General features: G+C 43.1%; 1 protein-coding gene across 1 annotated transcript in view; it reads right to left on the bottom strand.

The window, feature by feature from the left end:
* Positions 1-20,075, bottom strand: part of LOC117395487 (vacuolar protein sorting-associated protein 45) — a 46,582-nt gene that overhangs the window by 2,390 nt on the left and 24,117 nt on the right. Inside the window, 2 exon segments of the mRNA XM_059007299.1 lie at positions 13-120; positions 19,854-20,012. Coding sequence (XP_058863282.1) covers positions 13-120; positions 19,854-20,012 — 267 coding nt within the window.

Genomic DNA, 20,075 nt, shown 5'->3' with positions numbered 1-20,075 from the left:
CAGGGTCTGTACCTTCAGCCCTTTGAAGAATTGCTTGGTGATTGCCACCGCGTCGTTCGGGTTGATGAGGTCAGTTCCTCTCACTCTCTTCCCTCCATACTCCACCACTGCCTGCACCATCTGCAAAGGAGCACGGAAACCATTAAAACCAGTATAGTAGTCGTATCAGACTGTGCTACAGTACAGCGGACTCGTATCTCAGACTGTGGTACAGTACAGCGGACTCGTATCTCAGACTGTGGTAGAGTACAGCAGGACTCGTATCAGACTGTGGTACAGTACAGCGGACTCTTATCTCAGACTGTGGTACAGGACAGCGGGACTCGTATCAGACTGTGGTACAGGACAGCGGGACTCGTATCAGACTGTGGTACAGGACAGCGGGACTCGTATCAGACTGTGGTACAGGACAGCGGGACTCGTATCAGACTGGTACAGGACAGCGGGACTCGTATCAGACTGTGGTACAGGACAGCGGGACTCGTATCAGACTGTGGTACAGGACAGCGGGACTCGTATCTCAGACTGTGGAACAGGACAGCGGGACTCGTATCAGACTGTGGTACAGGACAGCGGGACTCGTATCAGACTGTGGTACGGTACAGCGGGACTCGTATCAGACTGTGGTACGGTACAGCGAACTCGTATCTCAGACTGTGGTACAGTACAGCGGGACTCGTATCTCAGACTGTGGTACAGTACAGCGGGACTCGTATCTCAGACTGTGGTACAGTACAGCGGGACTCGTATCTCAGACTGTGGTACAGTACAGCGGGACTCGTATCTCAGACTGTGGTACAGTACAGCGGGACTCGTATCTCAGACTGTGGTACAGTACAGCGGGACTCGTATCAGACTGTGGTACAGTACAGCGGGACTCGTATCAGACTGTGGTACAGTACAGCGGGACTCGTATCAGACTGTGGTACAGTACAGCGGGACTCATATCAGACTGGTACAGTACAGCGGGACTCGTATCAGACACTGGTACAGTACAGCGAACTCGTATCTCAGACTGTGGTACAGTACAGCGGGACTCGTATCTCAGACTGTGGTACAGTACAGCAGGACTCGTGTTGGAGACTGTGGTACAGTACAGCGGGACTCGTATCAGACTGGTACAGTACAGCGGGACTCGTGTTGGAGACTGTGGTACAGTCAGTGGTCCTGGGGCCCATTTCACAAAAGCGATTTTTGACAATTCGCAATCACCTCGCAAATAAAAAACTGGGTGTCATAAAACTTTTGCAGGGCTGCCAGGCAGCAGCCACAAGAAGCAATTTCCATGGCAGATCCTGATTCAGGACATACCATGGCGCCCATACTACTAGCTCGCTGTGGAACTGCACACTTTATTGAACAGATTTCTCAGGTAACCTAATATTAGATAAAAGGGACCCTGAGTGAACAAATAACACAAAAAATGATACATATTTAATTAATTAATTTTTTTTTGATCAAATGTTTTTTATTGACAATTTATTGACAAAGGCAGATATAATTTTTTCCCTTTTTTTTTGTCTTAGTTCTTCTCTCCCTCCCTCTCTCCCACCCAACCACTTCTCCATTTCTGCTAAGAAATAAATAATAATAATAATAAATTGCTCCAGTAAAAACCCAACTGTATAAATGGGTAACTGTATGTAAAAATAATGTGATATCTTGTAACAATTGTAAGTCGCCCTGGATAAGGGCGTCTGCTAAGAAATAAATAATAATAATAATAATAATAATAATAACCACTGGTATGTTCAGAGGCAAGACAATTCTCCCCATCGCAGCGTTCAGGGGCATTAAGGCAGACTTAGACTAATTAATTTTATAGCCTGATAATAAACCGAAATCGTCAAAAATTGTTAATAGGTGGGGGATCGATTGAGCAACATTTTCAACATCTAACAACACATCGTCTGCATATAACGAGATGTGATGCCGAGTGGAATTAACAGTGATAGGGGTAGACACAGTGGATTGACGGACAGCCTGAGCGAGTGGCTCGAGTGAAAGAGCGAATAATAGAGGGGAAAGCGGGCAGCCTTGACGGGAGCCTCTCGTAATAGCGAACTGGGAAGAGCATTTACTGCCTGTGAGTACCATTGCAGTGGGATTAGCATATAATACTTTGATCATATTAATAAACTCTTTTCCCAAACCCATATAATCCAATACCGACCAGAGGTATTCCCACTCATAGCGATCAAAAGCCTTTTCGGCATCTAAAGAAAGAACAACACAAGGATGGTCAACATCCGCAGCGGCATGTATAATATGAAGAAGGCGACGGACATTATCAGATGCTAGACAGGTCTTAATAAATCCTGTTTGATCGTGATGGATTAATCTAGTCAAAAAGGTTTCAAGGCGTCGTGAAAGCACTTTAGCATACAGTTTAGCGTCTGAATTTATCAGTGATAGGGGACGATAACTTGTACAAGATGTGGGATCTTTATCTTTTTTTAGTAAAAAAGATATTATAGCAGTATTTACATCTCTTCGAAATGAATCTTTTTCAATAGCAGTTTGCATCATATCTAGTAAGAGGGGGCCCAACTGACACCAAAAAGTAAGAAAAAATTCGGGTGGAATACCATCAATACCAGGTGACTTCCCCTTTCTCATGTCCTGTACCGCATCTTTTAGCTCTGTTAAGGACAATGGCGCTCCGAGCACCTTTGAATCATCAGCCGAGAGCCGTGGCAATTTGAGGTTTTGGAGAATTCGCAGACATTTTTCCTTATTAAAGCAAATATCAGAGCTGTATAGTTTAGAATAAAAGGAACGGAACGCAGAGTTTATTTGAGAAGGGTCTGATAATATATCTCCCTGGGTAGATTTAACTGCTAAAATGTCTGCGAAGCGCTCATTACTGTATAGCCTTAGAGCGAGCAAATGACTGGCTCTGCTGCTATTAAAGTAATAGTTTTGTCTGACCCTATGGATAAGAAATTCTGCACGCTGTCTGAGTAACTGATTCAGTTCTTTTCTTGTAAGATTAAGTTGCAGTAGTTTCAGAAAAAGAGTTTTGTTGATCATGTTCTAAAAGTGCTAATTTAGTTTCCAATTCATTGATTTTATTAAGCCGTGATTTGCTAAGTTTTGAAGCAAATAAAGTGGAATTGTCTTTGATAAATCCCTTAACTGAGTCCCATAGAATGCGGGGATCATCAACAGAACCACGATTAAAACTAATTTGGAGTGAAACATCGTGCGGAAGGATTCATTTTGTAATAACGTGGTATTAAAACGCCAGCGTGGGGCTCTAGTTGGGGTATCAGACAGTACAAATTTAGAGAAGTTTGCATGATGGTCTGATAATGACATAGGCAGCAGCTCTGTGGTATGTAATCTGAAGATTTATTTGCTTGCCTGGGAATGTCTTGTTTTTTAAGGTGCGATTCTTGAATCATGGCAACATCTATCTTTTTCCTACGCAAGAGATCGAGACAGGCAGTACGTTTCGTGGGAAAATTTAGGCCTCGCACGTTCCAGGATAAAGCAGAAATACTCGTCATAGGAATCAAAAACAAGTTTAAGTGTCAGAAACAAACAAGAAAGGTATCGCATGGGAAGTCCGGATATAGAAATAGACAAAATAGTATTGAAAGATAGGACAGTATTGACTCTCATGAAGTCCCCTCTCCTCCTCCCCAGTATGTAGCCACACCCGCCCCCCCGAACTAAGACCAGAACAAGTATAATACATGCCCACAAAACCCAGAACATGGGTTTTGTGGAGAGCAAAAATAAACTATAATCTTGGAGAAATAATAATAGGTTTAAGCACAGAGTGCACAAGTTAACAATGAGTTAGCGTAAGAGAGAAAATAAAAATAGATATGTATATTCAGCTGGTATGCTGACATATTAAGCGAAGAAAGAGTAATAGTAATAGTAGATAAATAAAGTTATAAAGTAGTTTGTTTACCATAACTGAAGTCCGAGGAAAAAATCAACATGATTAAGTAATAGTCCTGCAAAAAAAACAGTATAGTAAGCAGGATCCCCATGCTGAGAGCAGATGGCGGTTAGCAGAGCAGATTCAGGGCAGGAATTAATCTAGTCCCAGGCGCCGAGCTGAAATCCTCTTCCCAAACTCGTCGCACTCCATCCCGACAGCAGGAGATGGATCTCGTGTGGGGGAAACTCCAAGGGTGTCCAGGAACTGCTGAGCGTCGGCTGGTGACTGGAACAGACGCGGCTCCGAGTTGTGGATGACTTTCAGGGTAGCGGGGTAAAGCAGGAAAGCTTGCAGGCCTTGGGATCGAGCTGCACTAAGGGGCTGAGAGAAGGCCCTGCGGCATGGCGCTGTAATATTACTAGTCTGGATAAAATTTAAGATTTCTGTCCAGGGTCCAAGGGGTGTTCTTTCTGGCTGCTTGTAGTATGGCCTGGCGGTCTGTATATTGTAAGAGATTGAAAATGAGTGTACAGGGTCTATCACTTGCCTTGGATCTGTCATTCTAAATACGATGCGCTCTCATAATTTCAACATTGCTGTTCGACAGGTTTGGGAGCCACAATGGAATAGATTTTGTTAAAAAAATCAATCGCATCTGTACCTTTCGGATCCCTCCTTCAGCCCCACTAACCGAAGGTTATTGCGCATGCTTCTGTCCTCCATATCGGCCATTTTCAGCTCCAGTTGATCGACCCTAGATTTGCAGAGGTTTGCAGCTTTTGTGTTGTCAGCTACCAAGGCACTGACGGTAGATAATTCCTTTTTAAAAGTCTTGAACTCGAGAGAGAAGGCCGATGATTATCTGGCATTGCACGACATTTCAGAAGTTGACTGAGTGCAAGTTAGGCAAGATACAGAAATTGAGCTCGAATACTAAGCAAAATAGGCAAAGGGAAGCGAGGAGTGAAAACTCTAAGCTGCCATCACTACCAGCAGGTCACGTGATTCCCATATTTAATTTATTTATTAAAGAAAGTTATGCAACACCCAATGCCCCCGTGTGAAAAAGTAATTGCCCCCTTAGACTCAATAACTGGTTATGCCACCTTTAGCAGCAATAACTGCAACCAAACGCTTCCTGTTGTTATTGATTAGTCTCTCACAGCGCCATGGAGGAATTTTGGCCCACTCCTCCTTGCAGAACTGCTTCAACTCAGTGACATTTGTGGGTTTTCGAGCATGAACTGCTCATTTCAGGTCCTGCCACAACATCTCTATGGGGTTTAGGTCTGGCATTTGACTAGGCCATTCTAAAACTTTAAATTTCTTGTTCTTCAACCATTCTGATGTAGACTTGCATGTGTGTTTCGGATCATTGTCTTGCTGCATGACCCAGCTGCGCTTCAGCTTCAGCTCACGGACGGATGGCCTGACATTCTCTTGTAGAATTCTCTGATACAGAGCAGAATTCATGGTTCCTTCAATGATGGCAAGGCATCCAGGTCCTGATGCAGCAAAGCATCCCCAAACCATGACACTACCACCACCATGCTTGACCGTTGGTATGAGGTTCTTACTGTGGAATGCAGTGTTTGGTTTTCGCCACACATAACGGGGCCCATGTCGGCCAAAAAGTTCCACTTTTGACTCATCTGTCCATAGAACATTTTTCCAGAACTCTTGACGATCATCCAAGTGCTTTTTGGCAAACTTGAGACGAGCATTCATGTTCTTCTTAGTGAGCAATTGTTTCCGCCTTGCTACTCTGCCATGAATCCCATTTTTGCCCAGTGTCTTTCTGAGGGTGGAGTCATGAACAGAAGGGGCATTCAGAACAGAAGATAGGAGGCACTTTTTTACACAGAGAATTGTGAGGCTCTGGAACCAACTCCCCAGTAATGTTGTTGAAGCTGACACCCTAGGATCCTTCAAGAAGCTGCTTGATGAGATTCTGGGATCAATAAGCTACTAACAACCAAACGAGCAAGATGGGCTGAATGGCCTCATCTCGTTTGTAAACTTTCTTATGTTCTTAACACTGACCTTAGCCGAGGCAAGAGAGGCCTGCAGATCCCTGGATGTTGTTCTAGGGTTCTTTGTGACTTCCAGGATGATTTTACGGCTTGCTCTTGGAGAGATTTTAGCAGGATGGACACTCCTGGGAAGATTCACTACTGTCCCAAACTTTCTCCATTTGGACAATATGGCTCTGACTGTGGTTCGGTGGATCCCCAGAGTCTTAGAAATGGCTTTGTAACCCTTTCCAGACTGATAGGCATCAACAACTTTTTTTCCGGAGGTCTTCAGGAATTTCTTTTGTTCGTGGCATGATGTGCCTCTAGAACCTGTGTGCTGACAACTTCACTCTGATGGTAAGGGCCAAAGTTAGTCAGATTTATATTGGGCAGGGCTGGCACAAATCAGGCCTGGTTGTTAACCAAAGTACTCAAACAGCACATCCTAATTATCCCTTTAATTGGGTTGAGTTAACTGGGGGGGGGGCAATAACTTTTTCACACCTGAAGATTGCATGTTTGATTACCTTGCACACCAAACAAATGAAAGACGCACCAAACTTTGGTGTCATTTTTTCTCTCAGAGTCCATCTATATACTACTACAACCCACAAAAAAATCTGACCAAATACAATGTGAAAAATGTACAAAAATGCAGATAATCAGTAACTTTGAGGCAAGGTCAAGTTGTAAAAACACGGGTTATTTATTATTAAATGCAATCAATAGCAATTATTACATGAATGATAATAATACAAACAAAATTAAATGTGTACAATAAATAAGCACACAATCATGACACAATAAATAAAATGGACCAAATTCAAGTGACAAAAATAGTGACAAGCGCCTCCTTCTCACTAGATAAAAAAACGATCTATAGAAACCCACCAGATCCCCAAATCACCAAAACAAAAAGCACTTTCCTCAGTTCATCTCAGCTACAGTTCTCCACAGCAATAACAAGGCTTTGATGCAGCGGCCACCGGCATGTTATTACCTGCCCCACACGTTTAGATAATGAGGCTAAACGCAGCTTGATTATCAGGCATGCCCCCTAATAGACTAATAAAAGTGTGTGCTTAGCTGGCTACATACGTTTCAGCCAAAAGCCCCTTTTCACCTGTGTAGAACGAAAAGTAAACACACGCCAGTAAACTTTCTTTAAATACGTTTGCTGTACAGCGTTGACTTTTTTTACACAGCTGAAGAAGGGTTTATGTATGTATGCATGCATGCATGCATGTATGTATGTATGTATGTATGTATTGTAATATGGCACGGGGTAGGATAATTGATGGTCGATATGTTTCTTCACCTTTCCTGTCATTTGTTATTCAGCACTAACGAGCTCAGCAAGAGACAGGTGCCACGAATCAACGCACCTCTATATAATACGCTCTGACCAGCAAACTGTGTATGTGTGTAGTGGAGGAGAAAAGGACTTGGAGGACGGCGGGCATAGAGCGAGTGAGCGAGAAAGATAAAGGATAAAGAAACAAACAAAAAGGATTACTTGGCAACGACTTTGGAACGGAATTGGACCTCGATTAGTGGACTGGATTATTGGACTGAATGAGAACCCGAACCCGGGAAAACGACCCGTTTTCTGAACCTGAACCACGAGGCTGCCGATGATTGTTTGTTTTGATTAATTATACGAGTTAACCCTTTGCAGTCCATTGTCGGACTGGGTCCGACATTGCAATTATTCCTCACAGGTCCTTTGTCGGACTGGGTCCGACATCATTATAGCAACGCAATAAACGGGTGTTTAGTCGTTTTTTCTCCGGAAAAAGCCGAGAAAACCATTCAATTGCCGAGTGGGAGCGACAGGAGCCGAGAAGTCGAAAAAAAAAAAAAAAAAAAAAAGGCGTATTTCATGAATAGTCATACATGGTATCAGGTATCAGATAACGGGGCTTTCATAGTAAACAAGCTGGCTGAGTGCGTCAGCGCACTGAGACTATCATGGACATTTGCAGAGCTTTTTTGAGATGTTATAGTAATAAAATAATGACTTGGATCGCATTATTGAGGAGTTTGGTGATAAAACGAGTGATCCGGAGATGATCGATCGGTATGTACGACTATTATTATTATTATTATTTATTTCTTACATAGCTGAACGCTATAGCAAACAAAAGGGTGGGGCAGGGCTGGAGATGCCTAGTGAGTGCTTTGTTGATATGCAGGGCCATTTAAACCCGTTTGACTGTGAAAAAAAATACTTTTAAACAGCGCGTATAAAATTAACTGCGCGTGTGAAAATTAATTAGACCTGGCGTGCCTGACGCGCGATTAATAAATGGACCGCAAAGGGTTAAAGATTATTTCGTTTAGTTTTATTTTCTTTTTATTAAAAAAGAACTATAAACTGCTGCTTTATTGGAAGGCTATAAAAACCTGAAAACAATTAAACATACAGACACCGTGCTGTTTGAAATCATATTACAATCTCTCCGTGTCTGGTGTTTTGCATCTTACCGCCTGTCCATCACAACCAATAAGTATCCCAACCCAGCACCATATTATAGTATGTATGCATGTAACTTCAGAGTACAGCCTGTCACTTTTCACAGCTCCAAATCTCTTGTCAACAGTGAGGTATTTTGGTTTTCCTCAATCAACTTTAAAGCTTTTTCATCTCCCTTCTTTTAATTTCATTCTGTTCGCTAGATCTATCCATTTATTTCTAATTTTGGCTACTGTTATTTGCTCCTACCCAACAGTATTTACTGCATCAGTGATCATCTGCAACTTTTTTTTTCTTTGTGACTAAAACTTCCAGAAAACTTGCCAAATAGAACAGATTTGTGTCGACCAGCCATTTCAATAATTGTATCATTTAAAAAATGAAAAAGAAAAAAAACTTTCCTTTGCAACCCTGCCACTGTGTATTTACCTAATCAGTTACTATGTCTTAAAATGGATTACCGAGTTAGTGATTTCACTCATCGCAGATCGCAAGAGAGTGAGGGATGTGACGGCACTTAAGAAGTGCTTTATGAAACGCACGCAGCGCAGAACTCTGCGTCCTCGCAACTTCATCGCAATCGCAGGACTTTTGTGAAACGGGCCACAGATAAGCTGTGTTCGAGTCCTGCATCGGGCCCTGCAGGTCGGGTTCGGGTCGGAATGTGAACTTTCACGGTTTGCGGTTCAGGTGCGGGTCAAAAAAAAATAAAAAAATAGGGTCTGAATTTGAATCACCAAAAACGTTTTCTGTCCTTTCAGCGTACTCGTCTGGAACCCTTTCCCAAATAACGTATTAAAAGGTAAATGTACCAATATTTCCAGCAGGAGTCAGCTGACTAAGCAGTGTTGTTCTCACTTATTTGATACGTCGCAAGATCCTTTTATCACATCTGCTTGGTGATATTAAAAATGTTTGTGGACGAGGTGAAACAAAAGATAGCACAGGGTTTATCTCATGTGGTGGATACCAGTGCGAGAGGTAAATCACAAGTGTGGAATACTTTTGGAATCATAGCGAATAAAAATAATGAGCATGTGACTGGATTCATTGCTTGTAAACCCTGTCATTATTTTTTTGTAAACGACGGCCACAAAACTGGTTCATCATCTCTGCAAAAGCACAGGTGTAACTCCCTTTCAACTGGTGGCACGAAAGGAATACAGGTATTTTATAGTAAAGTAAGTAGCGAAAGTTAATATGTTACAATGTTTATATATGCAGACCACTAGAGAAAGCTACCACGCTGTACAGCCTAGTGCAGGGATGGCGAACCTTTTTTAGCTGGAGTGCCCAAAGTTGGATTTTTTTTTTAAATATACATCACTAAGTGCCAAGGGTGCCAATGATTAATTAGGGGTGTAAAAGGTTATCCGGCGGCTAAACAGTAACTTTTTAAAACAATATTTACTTTCCTTTTTTTGTAATTAAGTTTTTATTAAGCAAACATACCAAAAAAACAGCAATCCACAATACAAAATAATCAAGAACATTACATGAACTAGGACAGAACCCTTCCATCAGCCCTCATCCCCTCGCAACCTCCCCAAACCCTGAACCCCCCTCCCCCCTCTCTTGTCTGGAGAGCAGGTGTGGGGGAACAATATTTACATTCCTATGACTAATGGGACTTCTGCTGCTGAATATCCGCTGACATTTTTTCAACCCGTGGTTCATAGAAGCACACTGAAACAGGTTGTCTTACTATCTCCCCAGAAGAGGTCTCTATACAACAGCAGCTTTCAGCATGAACAGCTATCCCACTATTGCAGATATTTGCTGGGTGCCATACCTAACAAAAAATGGCCACAGTTAATATTGCCCACCACATCCCCTCCCCCCATCCCATCCATATCCCCATCCCCATCATAACTGCCAGACCAAACATACAGTCTCTCTCTTCAACCCCATCCCACTCCTGTTCCCCTGTATACTTCACTGGGCACTTAATGCTGGTCTCCCCTCACCTCCCATAATTTCTGCTTGTCCCTGAGAACTCGCAATCTGTTCTAAGCAATTCCCTTACATTCCCCATTCCCTGTCCCTAAGTACACCGCACATTCTTTTTTTGTAAATTTACAGACATAAAAAGCAATTGTGATAGTGCACCTCACAGGGACCCATCAACCTTTGCATATGCCCCTCTATATATTTTGGACAATGACTCTTTAATCCTTATTCAAGTAAGATCAATCAATCTTAATTTTATATAGCGCCTTTATAGTAGAACATCATCTCAAAGCACTTCACAGCATGTAAAAGAATAACAGTGCATCATACAATAAATACATAATTTGAATATTATATTGCTAAACTACCGTAAAATACATAAATCACATTTCATGACGCATTAAGTTTAGAATTATAATGCTAAACATCAGTAAAAGCAACAATCACAGTGCATCATACAATAAATATCAGACGTTTGCTCAATTGGCGCGCTGCACCAGTAACCCTGGCCATAATTGTTTTGTTTTTTTGTTTGCAGTTGCACACAGTGGCAGCCATTACCGGTGTACCGTCATTTTTTTTCAACTGTATATTTACTTACATAAAACATACCTACTGATATTACATTTTGTAAAATAACTATTTAAAAGACGAGTAGCAGATAAAATACTTATTAGAAAAAGATTTCTGTGGTGTCAAACTACCTTGAAAAAAAAGGAGTATCCACAAATGTACTCTACATATCAGAGGCATAATTTATTTTGAGACGATTGTTTTTTGAGAATTTACAACCTGCTTTTCCCCACTGTATGAAGAGGGGTAACATACCACAGTATCACCAGTAATTAAGATTAAAATAGTATGAAAAAAAAAACAAACAAAAAAAAAGTGCATCAAACAAAGATTACATAATTTGAGATACGAGTATGTGACAGTGAAATATATTTTCGGTATTTATGACAAGGGAAAGGTTTGACAATCAAAACTGCGTGGGACATTTGCTTTAAAGTTCAATGCACGTGTTGCCGCCAGTGACACCTGCAAAAAGACCTTGCACTGCACATTAACACGTGTGCGAAAAGCTGTACATCTTTTTAAAAAAGACGTAAGCCGAAAGTGCTTGGTTATGTAATTTCAACCTATTTTAGGCTCGCAGATCGAGTGTAAAGTATGAAAGATTGTGGCCATCTCTCCATTTAGTACAGCAGATGACGGTCAGTAAAATGCTACGAGCATCAGGCTAACGATCCCTTCCTCCCCGCGTGTCCCGCTGACACATCCATAGCTGACCACAATTACATTTGATCCTCCATGGGACAGTGTCACAAAGACGGCCAGAGTGGGTGGCGTCAGACCAGATGCAGGAAATAAACAGACAGAGACTTGGAGTTTGGTGGAGCTGAGCGAATGGTTTCGCTCAGCATTTAATAAAACAGCACAGAAAATAAAAGGTTTGAACACAAAACAAAACAGGACACGGCACTGGTAGCCAAAATAAACAGGTGGACAAAACGGACAGACACTAACAAACAGGGACGAACAAACACGGTGAGAAACACTTATTATTATTATTCTTCTTGTTGTTATTATTATTACCTCCGTCTCCAATCCCGTTCTCCACTCACTGAACACCTAACCCCGACTGAGTGCTACGTGTCTCTATATATACTGTTGTGCTGGGATTCAATTACTAATTAATTATTCACTTGAATCCCAGCACGTGAATTAATTCTGTGCAACCCCGTGCTCACATATTACATTTAACCAGCACGTGAAGTGATTTGTGCCCTCCTCGTGCCTAAATACAAATCTACACTTTTTAAATACACGTGAAACACAGACCCGTTTATATCCCGTGTACCAATGACTATACACCAACATTAACACACGCACGCAACACACAACACACAACACATAATTGCACACAGGGGCGGGGCACATTGCCACATATACCCCCCCTTGTGCGCAGCACACATGGCCTCAACGGCCACCTCCCCCCTTAAAAATCCAGCAGTCCAGGACAAAGTCTCGGGCTGGGAAGGGAGGCTTCAGTGGGCCCATGGCTGGCCATGCTGTCAGCACCCCTGCCGGTAGTGGCACGGCTGACAGCATGCTGGTCCTTTCCTGCAGCGAAACTGCTGCTGGGGAAAGTGGTCTCCTGACCTCTCCCCCTGTCTTTGTAGCCGGTAGCTCCCTTTGGTGGGGCTCCGACCACAGTACTTCCAGCAGCAAAGAAGCTGCAGTGGGAGCAGGTCTCCTGACCTCCCCCACGATCTCCGGCAGCGAAACTGCTGCAGTGGGAGCAGGTCTCCGGACATCCCCCACGATCTCCGGCAGCGAAACTGCTGCTGGGGTTGGTGGTCTCCAGACCTCCTCCCCCTTCTTCGTGGCCGACAGCTCCCCTTTCTGGGGCTCCGGCCACCGTACTCTCTGTGGTGGAGGTACAGGAAGCAGAGACAGCTCCTGCTGTTCTGCTTCTGGCGGTGGTGGAGGCAGAGGCAGCTCCTGCTCCTCTGCTCCTGGAAGTGGTGGTGGCGGAGGCAGAGGCAGCTCCTGCTCCTCTGCTCCTGGCGGTGGTGGAGGCAGAGGCAGCTCCTGCTGCTCTGCTCCTAGTGGAGGAAGCGGTGGAGGTGGCGGAGGCAGAGGCAGCTCCGGCTGCTCTGCTCCTGCCGGTGAAGGTGGGAGCAGCGTGTAGTCTCCTCCTTTTCCAGGGGACTGGTGCGGCTCCGCCTTTGACGGGGAAACCAGCAGGCATTCTCCCTCTGCTGGTGGAGGTGGAACCAGCAGGCATTTTCCCTCTGCTGGCAGCTTGGGTCCTAGGACTGTGGAAGCCCCGACTTCCCTCTCTTCGGGCTGTGGACGCACCGACTCCTCCCTTTTGGGCTGTGGACGCCCCGACTCCTCCCTGTTGGGCTGTGGACGCCCCGACTCCTCCCTGTTGGGCTGTGGACGCACCGACTCCTCCCTGTTGGGCTGTGGACGTTCGGGCTCCCCCCACTCAGGCGTAGGACGTTCGGGCTCCTCCCACTCAGGCGTAGGACGTTCGGGCTCCTCCCACTCAGGCGTAGGACGCTCAGGCTCCTCCCGCTTGGGCTGTGGACGCTCAGGCTCCTCCCGCTTGGGCTGTGGACGCTCAGGCTCCTCCCGCTTGGGCTGTGGAGGCAAAACCAGCAGGCATTCTTCCTCTGCTGGTGGAGACGGGGACAGCAGGCATTCTTCATCTGCTGGTGGACCTGCTACCTGGGCTGCTGTTCCACTTATCACTGCCTCCAGGTAGCTGAGGACCAACCCCACACCTTCCTCCCAGGTGCTTACGGTCTGTTCCTTGGCATACGCCTCCCATCGCTCCTTATCCATAAACTGCAGGAACTGGACGACTATTGGGATAGACTGGGCCTCCAGCCCAGCATTTTCCAGCATCCAGTCCCGCACTTTGATGGCGTCTTCTGCCATTTTTTTATTTATTTCCTTTTTTTTTTTTTTCCAATCCAAAACTGCGGTTCCTGCTCTGGCCTGAGTCCTGGAGGCGCTGTCGATCCCACGCAGGACACCACGTGTCACAAAGACGGCCAGAGTGGGTGGCGTCAGACCAGATGCAGGAAATAAACAGACAGAGACTTGGAGTTTGGTGGAGCTGAGCGAATGGTTTCGCTCAGCATTTAATAAAACAGCACAGAAAATAAAAGGTTTGAACACAAAACAAAACAGGACACGGCACTGGTAGCCAAAATAAACAGGTAGACAAAACGGACAGACACTAACAAACAGGGACGAACAAACACGGTGAGAAACACTTATTATTATTATTCTTCTTGTTGTTATTATTATTACCTCCGTCTCCAATCCCGTTCTCCACTCACTGAACACCTAACCCCGACTGAGTGCTACGTGTCTCTATATATACTGTTGTGCTGGGATTCAATTACTAATTAATTATTCACTTGAATCCCAGCACGTGAATTAATTCTGTGCAACCCCGTGCTCACATATTACATTTAACCAGCACGTGAAGTGATTTGTGCCCTCCTCGTGCCTAAATACAAATCTACACTTTTTAAATACACGTGAAACACAGACCCGTTTATATCCCGTGTACCAATGACTATACACCAACATTAACACACGCACGCAACACACAACACACAACACATAATTGCACACAGGGGCGGGGCACATTGCCACAGACAGACTTATTGTTTTTGATCAGCTTTCTTTTCCCAGGGTACTTGAATAAAGCAGCTCAGCAGCATAAACAGCCAACCATGAACGTGTAGATAATAACGGCTACAGTTAGCGCTGCTTAATTACTGGGGGCGGGGCCGTCCTTGCAAATGAAACTGACTGGCTTTCCAAAGTGCCACTCAGAGGGCGTGCAAAAAAAAAAAAAAAAAAAAAAAAAAAAAAAAAGCAGATAACTGCTCACTCGGCGTGCCAACAAATACGACTCTGCGTGCCACTCTGCGCACGCATGCCATAGGTTCGCCGTCGCCGGCCTAGTGTGTAAACTCAATCTGTGGAGAACGGTAGAGATATCTGTGTGTGAATCTGAGAGTGTAGGAGAGTCAGTTGACACAGGTAGTAGGTAAAAGGACAAACACTTGCGGGTTTGGGTCGGGTTGCAGGTCTTATTAAAGCGTAAAAATTGGTCCCACACAGGACTCTAAGCTGCGTACCGGCCGCTTTTACACATTCAAAAATCCAAAATATGGTCTAAATTAGTATTTAATGCGTACAAATGAGCAGAGGAATTTTGCTGCACAGCATGTCTGCCTCCGCTCCTGCCTCCCCTGAAACTTCCACTAACAACTACATCTCCCAGAATACAACGGATTTAGTTACTAGGAAACTGTACACAACAAAAATCAACCCAACAAAAATTATCAAATCTCTGGCTAGGCCTGTTCTCTTTACGGCCAATCACAGGAAGAATAAGAAAAATTCGAAGCTACACAGGTTGAAGCGTAAACACCCCAGTCCAGCTACAAATCCAACTGGAACCATCGTCAGAGGCAACCGCTAAAAAAAGGTGCCTAAAATATTAAACTAAATGCTTTATAACGTATTCATGCATTTCCTTATTTTATTTATCTGTATGGCTTTATATTGAAGTTTTAACATGTTCACTGAGTTTACAAATTGAATGTCAAAATATAAGTAATGTAATTAATTTGCAGAGTCAGAGTGAGACCTCAAAAAAAATGCGCTGAGCCGATACAGAACCTTGCAGAACACACGTGTGGTTGTACAGTCATTCAAAGTAACACTGCGGTTAAAAGGGAAGGCTCTTTATAATGCCTACCCCATTATTATTATTATTATTATTATTATTATTATTATTATTATTATTTATTTATTTCTTAGCAGACGCCCTTATCCAGGGCGACTTACAATAACTTTTTCACACCTGAAGATTGCATGTTTGATTACCTTGCACACCAAACAAATGAAAGACGCACCAAACTTTGGTGTCATTTTTTCTCTCAGAGTCCATCTATATACTACTACAACCCACAAAAAAATCTGACCAAATACAATGTGAAAAATGTACAAAAATGCAGATAATCAGTAACTTTGAGGCAAGGTCAAGTTGTAAAAACACGGGTTATTTATTATTAAATGCAATCAATAGCAATTATTACATGAATGATAATAATACAAACAAAATTAAATGTGTACAATAAATAAGCACACAATCATGACACAATAAATAAAATGGACCAAATTCAAGTGACAAAAATAGTGACAAGCGCCTCCTTCTCACTAGATAAAAAAACGATCTATAGAAACCCACCAGATCCCCAAATCACCAAAACAAAAAGCACTTTCCTCAGTTCATCTCAGCTACAGTTCTCCACAGCAATAACAAGGCTTTGATGCAGCGGCCACCGGCATGTTATTACCTGCCCCACACGTTTAGATAATGAGGCTAAACGCAGCTTGATTATCAGGCATGCCCCCTAATAGACTAATAAAAGCGTGTGCTTAGCTGGCTACATACGTTTCAGCCAAAAGCCCCTTTTCACCTGTGTAGAACGAAAAGTAAACACACGCCAGTAAACTTTCTTTAAATACGTTTGCTGTACAGCGTTGACTTTTTTTACACAGCTGAAGAAGGGTTTATGTATGTATGCATGCATGCATGCATGTATGTATGTATGTATGTATGTATTGTAATATGGCACGGGGTAGGATAATTGATGGTCGATATGTTTCTTCACCTTTCCTGTCATTTGACATTAGGGGAAGCAGTGTGGCGTAGTGGTTAGGGCTCTGGACTCTTGACTGGAGGGTTGTGGGTTCAATCCCTGGTAGGGGACACTGCTGCTGTACCCTTGAGCAAGGTACTTTACCTAAATTGCTCCAGTAAAAACCCAACTGTATAAATGGGTAATTGTATGTAAAAATAATGTGATATCTTGTAACAATTGTAAGTCGCCCTGGATAAGGGCGTCTGCTAAGAAATAAATAATAATAATAATAATAATTTGTTATTCAGCACTAACGAGCTCAACAAGAGACAGGTGCCACGAATCAACGCACCTGTATATAATACGCTCTGACCAGCAAACTGTGTATGTGTGTAGTGGAGGAGAAAAGGACTTGGAGGACGGCGGGCATAGAGCGAGTGAGCGAGAAAGATAAAGGATAAAGAAACAAACAAAAAGGATTACTTGGCAACGACTTTGGAACGGAATTGGACCTCGATTAGTGGATTGGATTATTGGACTGAATGAGAACCGGAACCCGGGAAAACAACCCGTTTTCTGAACCTGAACCACGAGGCTGCCGATGATTGTTTGTTTTGATTAATTATACGAGTTAAAGATTATTTCGTTTTGTTTTATTTTCTTTTTATTAAAAAAGAACTATAAACTGCTGCTTTATTGGAAGGCTATAAAAACCTGAAAACAATTAAACATACAGACACCGTGGTGTTTGAAATCATATTACAATCTCTCCGTGTCTGGTGTTTTGCATCTTACCACCTGTCCATCACAACCAATAAGTATCCCAACCCAGCACCATATTATATTATGTATGCATGTAACTTCAGAGTACAGCCTGTCACTTTTCACAGCTCCAAATCTCTTGTCAACAGTGAGGTATTTTGGTTTTCCTCAATCAACTTTAAAGCTTTTTCATCTCCCTTCTTTTAATTTCATTCTGTTCGCTAGATCTATCCATTTATTTCTAATTTTGGCTACTGTTCTTTGCTCCTACCCAACAGTATTTACTGCATCGGTGATCATCTGCAACTTTTTTTTTCTTTGTGACTAAAACTTCCAGAAAACTTGCCAAATAGAACAGATTTGTGTCGACCAGCCATTTCAATAATTGTATCATTTAAAAAATGGAAAAAAAAAAAAACTTTCCTTTGCAACCCTGCCACTGTGTATTTACCTAATCAGTTACTATGTTTTAAAATGGATTACCGAGTGAGTGATTTCGCTCCTCGCAGATCGCAAGAGAGTGAGGGATGTGACGGCACTTAAGAAGTGCTTTATGAAACGCACGCAGCGCAGACCTCTGCGTCCTCGCCACTTCATCGCAATCGCAGGACTTTTGTGAAACGGGCCACAGATAAGCTGTGTTCGAGTCCTGCATCGGGCCCTGCAGGTCGGGTTCAGGTCGGAATCTGAACTTTCACGGTTTGCGGTTCAGGTGCGGGTCAAAAAAAAAAAAAAAAAAAATAGGGTTTGAAATCACCAAAAACGTTTTCTGTTCTTTCAGCGTACTCATCTGTAACCCTTTCCCAAATAACGTATTAAAAGGTAAATGTACCAGTATTTCCAGCAGGAGTCAGCTGACTAAGCAGTGTTGTTCTCACTTGTTTGATACGTCGCAAGATCCTTTTATCACATCTGCTTGGTGATATTAAAAATGTTTGTGGATGAGGTGAAACAAAAGATAGCACAGGGTTTATCTCATGTGGTGGATACCAGTGCGAGAGGTAAATCACAAGTGTGGAATACTTTTGGAATCATAGCGAATAAAAATAATGAACATGTGACTGGATCCGCTGCTTGTAAACCCTGTCATTATTTCTTTGTAAACGACGGCCACAAAACTGGTTCATCATCTCTGCAAAAGCACAGGTGTAGCGAAAGTTAATATGTTACAATGTTAATATATGCAGACCACTAGAGAAAGCTACCACGCTGTACAGCCTAGTGTGTAAACTCAATCTGTGGAGAACGGTAGAGATATCTGTGTGTGAATCTGAGAGTGTAGGAGAGTCAGTTGACACAGGTAGTAGGTAAAAGGACAAACACTTGCGGGTTTGGGTCGGGTTGCAGGTCTTATTAAAGCGTAAAAATTGGACCCACACAGGACTCTAAGCTGCGTACCGGCCGCTTTTACACATTCAAAAATCCAAAATATGGTCTAATTTAGTATTTGATGCGTACAAATGAGCAGAGGAATTTTGCTGCACAGCATGTCTGCCTCCGCTCCTGCCTCCCCTGAAACTTCCACTAACAACTACATCTCCCAGAATACAACGGATTTAGTTACTAGGAAACTGTACACAACAAAAATCAACCCAACAAAAATGATCAAATCTCTGGCTAGCCCTGTTCTCTTTACGGCCAATCACAGGAAGAATAAGAAAAATTCGAAGCTACACAGGTTGAAGCATAAACACCCTAGTCCAGCTACAAATCCAACTGGAACCATCGTCAGAGGCAACCGCTAAAAAAAAGGTGCCTAAAATATTAAACTAAATGCTTTATAACGTATTCATGCATTTCCTTATTTTATTTATCTGTATGGCTTTATATTGAAGTTTTAACATGTACACTGAGTTTACAAATTGAATGTTAAAATATAAGTAACGTAATTAATTTGCAGAGTCAGAGTGAGACCTCAAAAAAAATGCGCCGAGCCGATATAGAACCTTGCAGAACACACGTGTGGTTGTACAGTCATTCAAAGTAACACTGCGGTTAAAATGGAAGGCTCTTTATAATGCCTACCCCATTATTATTATTATTATTATTATTATTATTTTTATTTTTATTTTTATTTATTTATTTATTTCTTAGCAGACGCCCTTATCCAGGGCGACTTACAATTGTTACAAGATATCACATTATTTTTACATACAATTACCCATTTATACAGGTTGGTTTTTACTGGAGCAATCTAGGTAAAGTACCTTGCTCAAGGGTACAGCAGCAGTGTCCCCCACCTGGGATTGAACCCACGACCCTCCAGTCAAGAGTCCAGAGCCCTAACCACTACCCCACACTGCTGCCCCGTTACCATTAAAGATTGTACAGTATTTATCAAGATTACTCATGACAATGTTGCATTTTACCCCCTGAAAATAAATGTTACTCTCTCAGTGTTCAAATTAGAGGGTAAATTACTCCCAGACCCAAAACCTAATCTGGAACGCTGGGTACAGTATAGCGGGACTTGTTTCTGAGACTGAGGTAGAGTATAGCAGAACTCGTATTCCCCTACCCCCCGCCCCCCTCCCTCCTCCACTCCTTTCTCCCCTCACACTCACCCTCCCGTAGGACTCTGAGACCCCCTTCCTGTGCAGCTCCTTCATGAGAGCCGGCAGGTTGTTGCTGCTGTGCTTCTCGTAGCGCAGTGCGTACAGCATGACCAGCCGGGCCGCGTCCAGCTCGCTCAACTTGGGGTTCTGGAGCAGCCTGCTCACGTTCTGACAGAGACACACAAGAGGGGGCCGTGTTACTGGGGTTATTAACACTAATAAATCACTGGG

Source organism: Acipenser ruthenus, chromosome 35, assembly GCF_902713425.1.
Source record: "Acipenser ruthenus chromosome 35, fAciRut3.2 maternal haplotype, whole genome shotgun sequence".
Taxonomy (NCBI): Eukaryota; Metazoa; Chordata; class Actinopteri; order Acipenseriformes; family Acipenseridae; genus Acipenser; species Acipenser ruthenus.
This window is presented reverse-complemented; position numbering and strand designations above follow the sequence as displayed.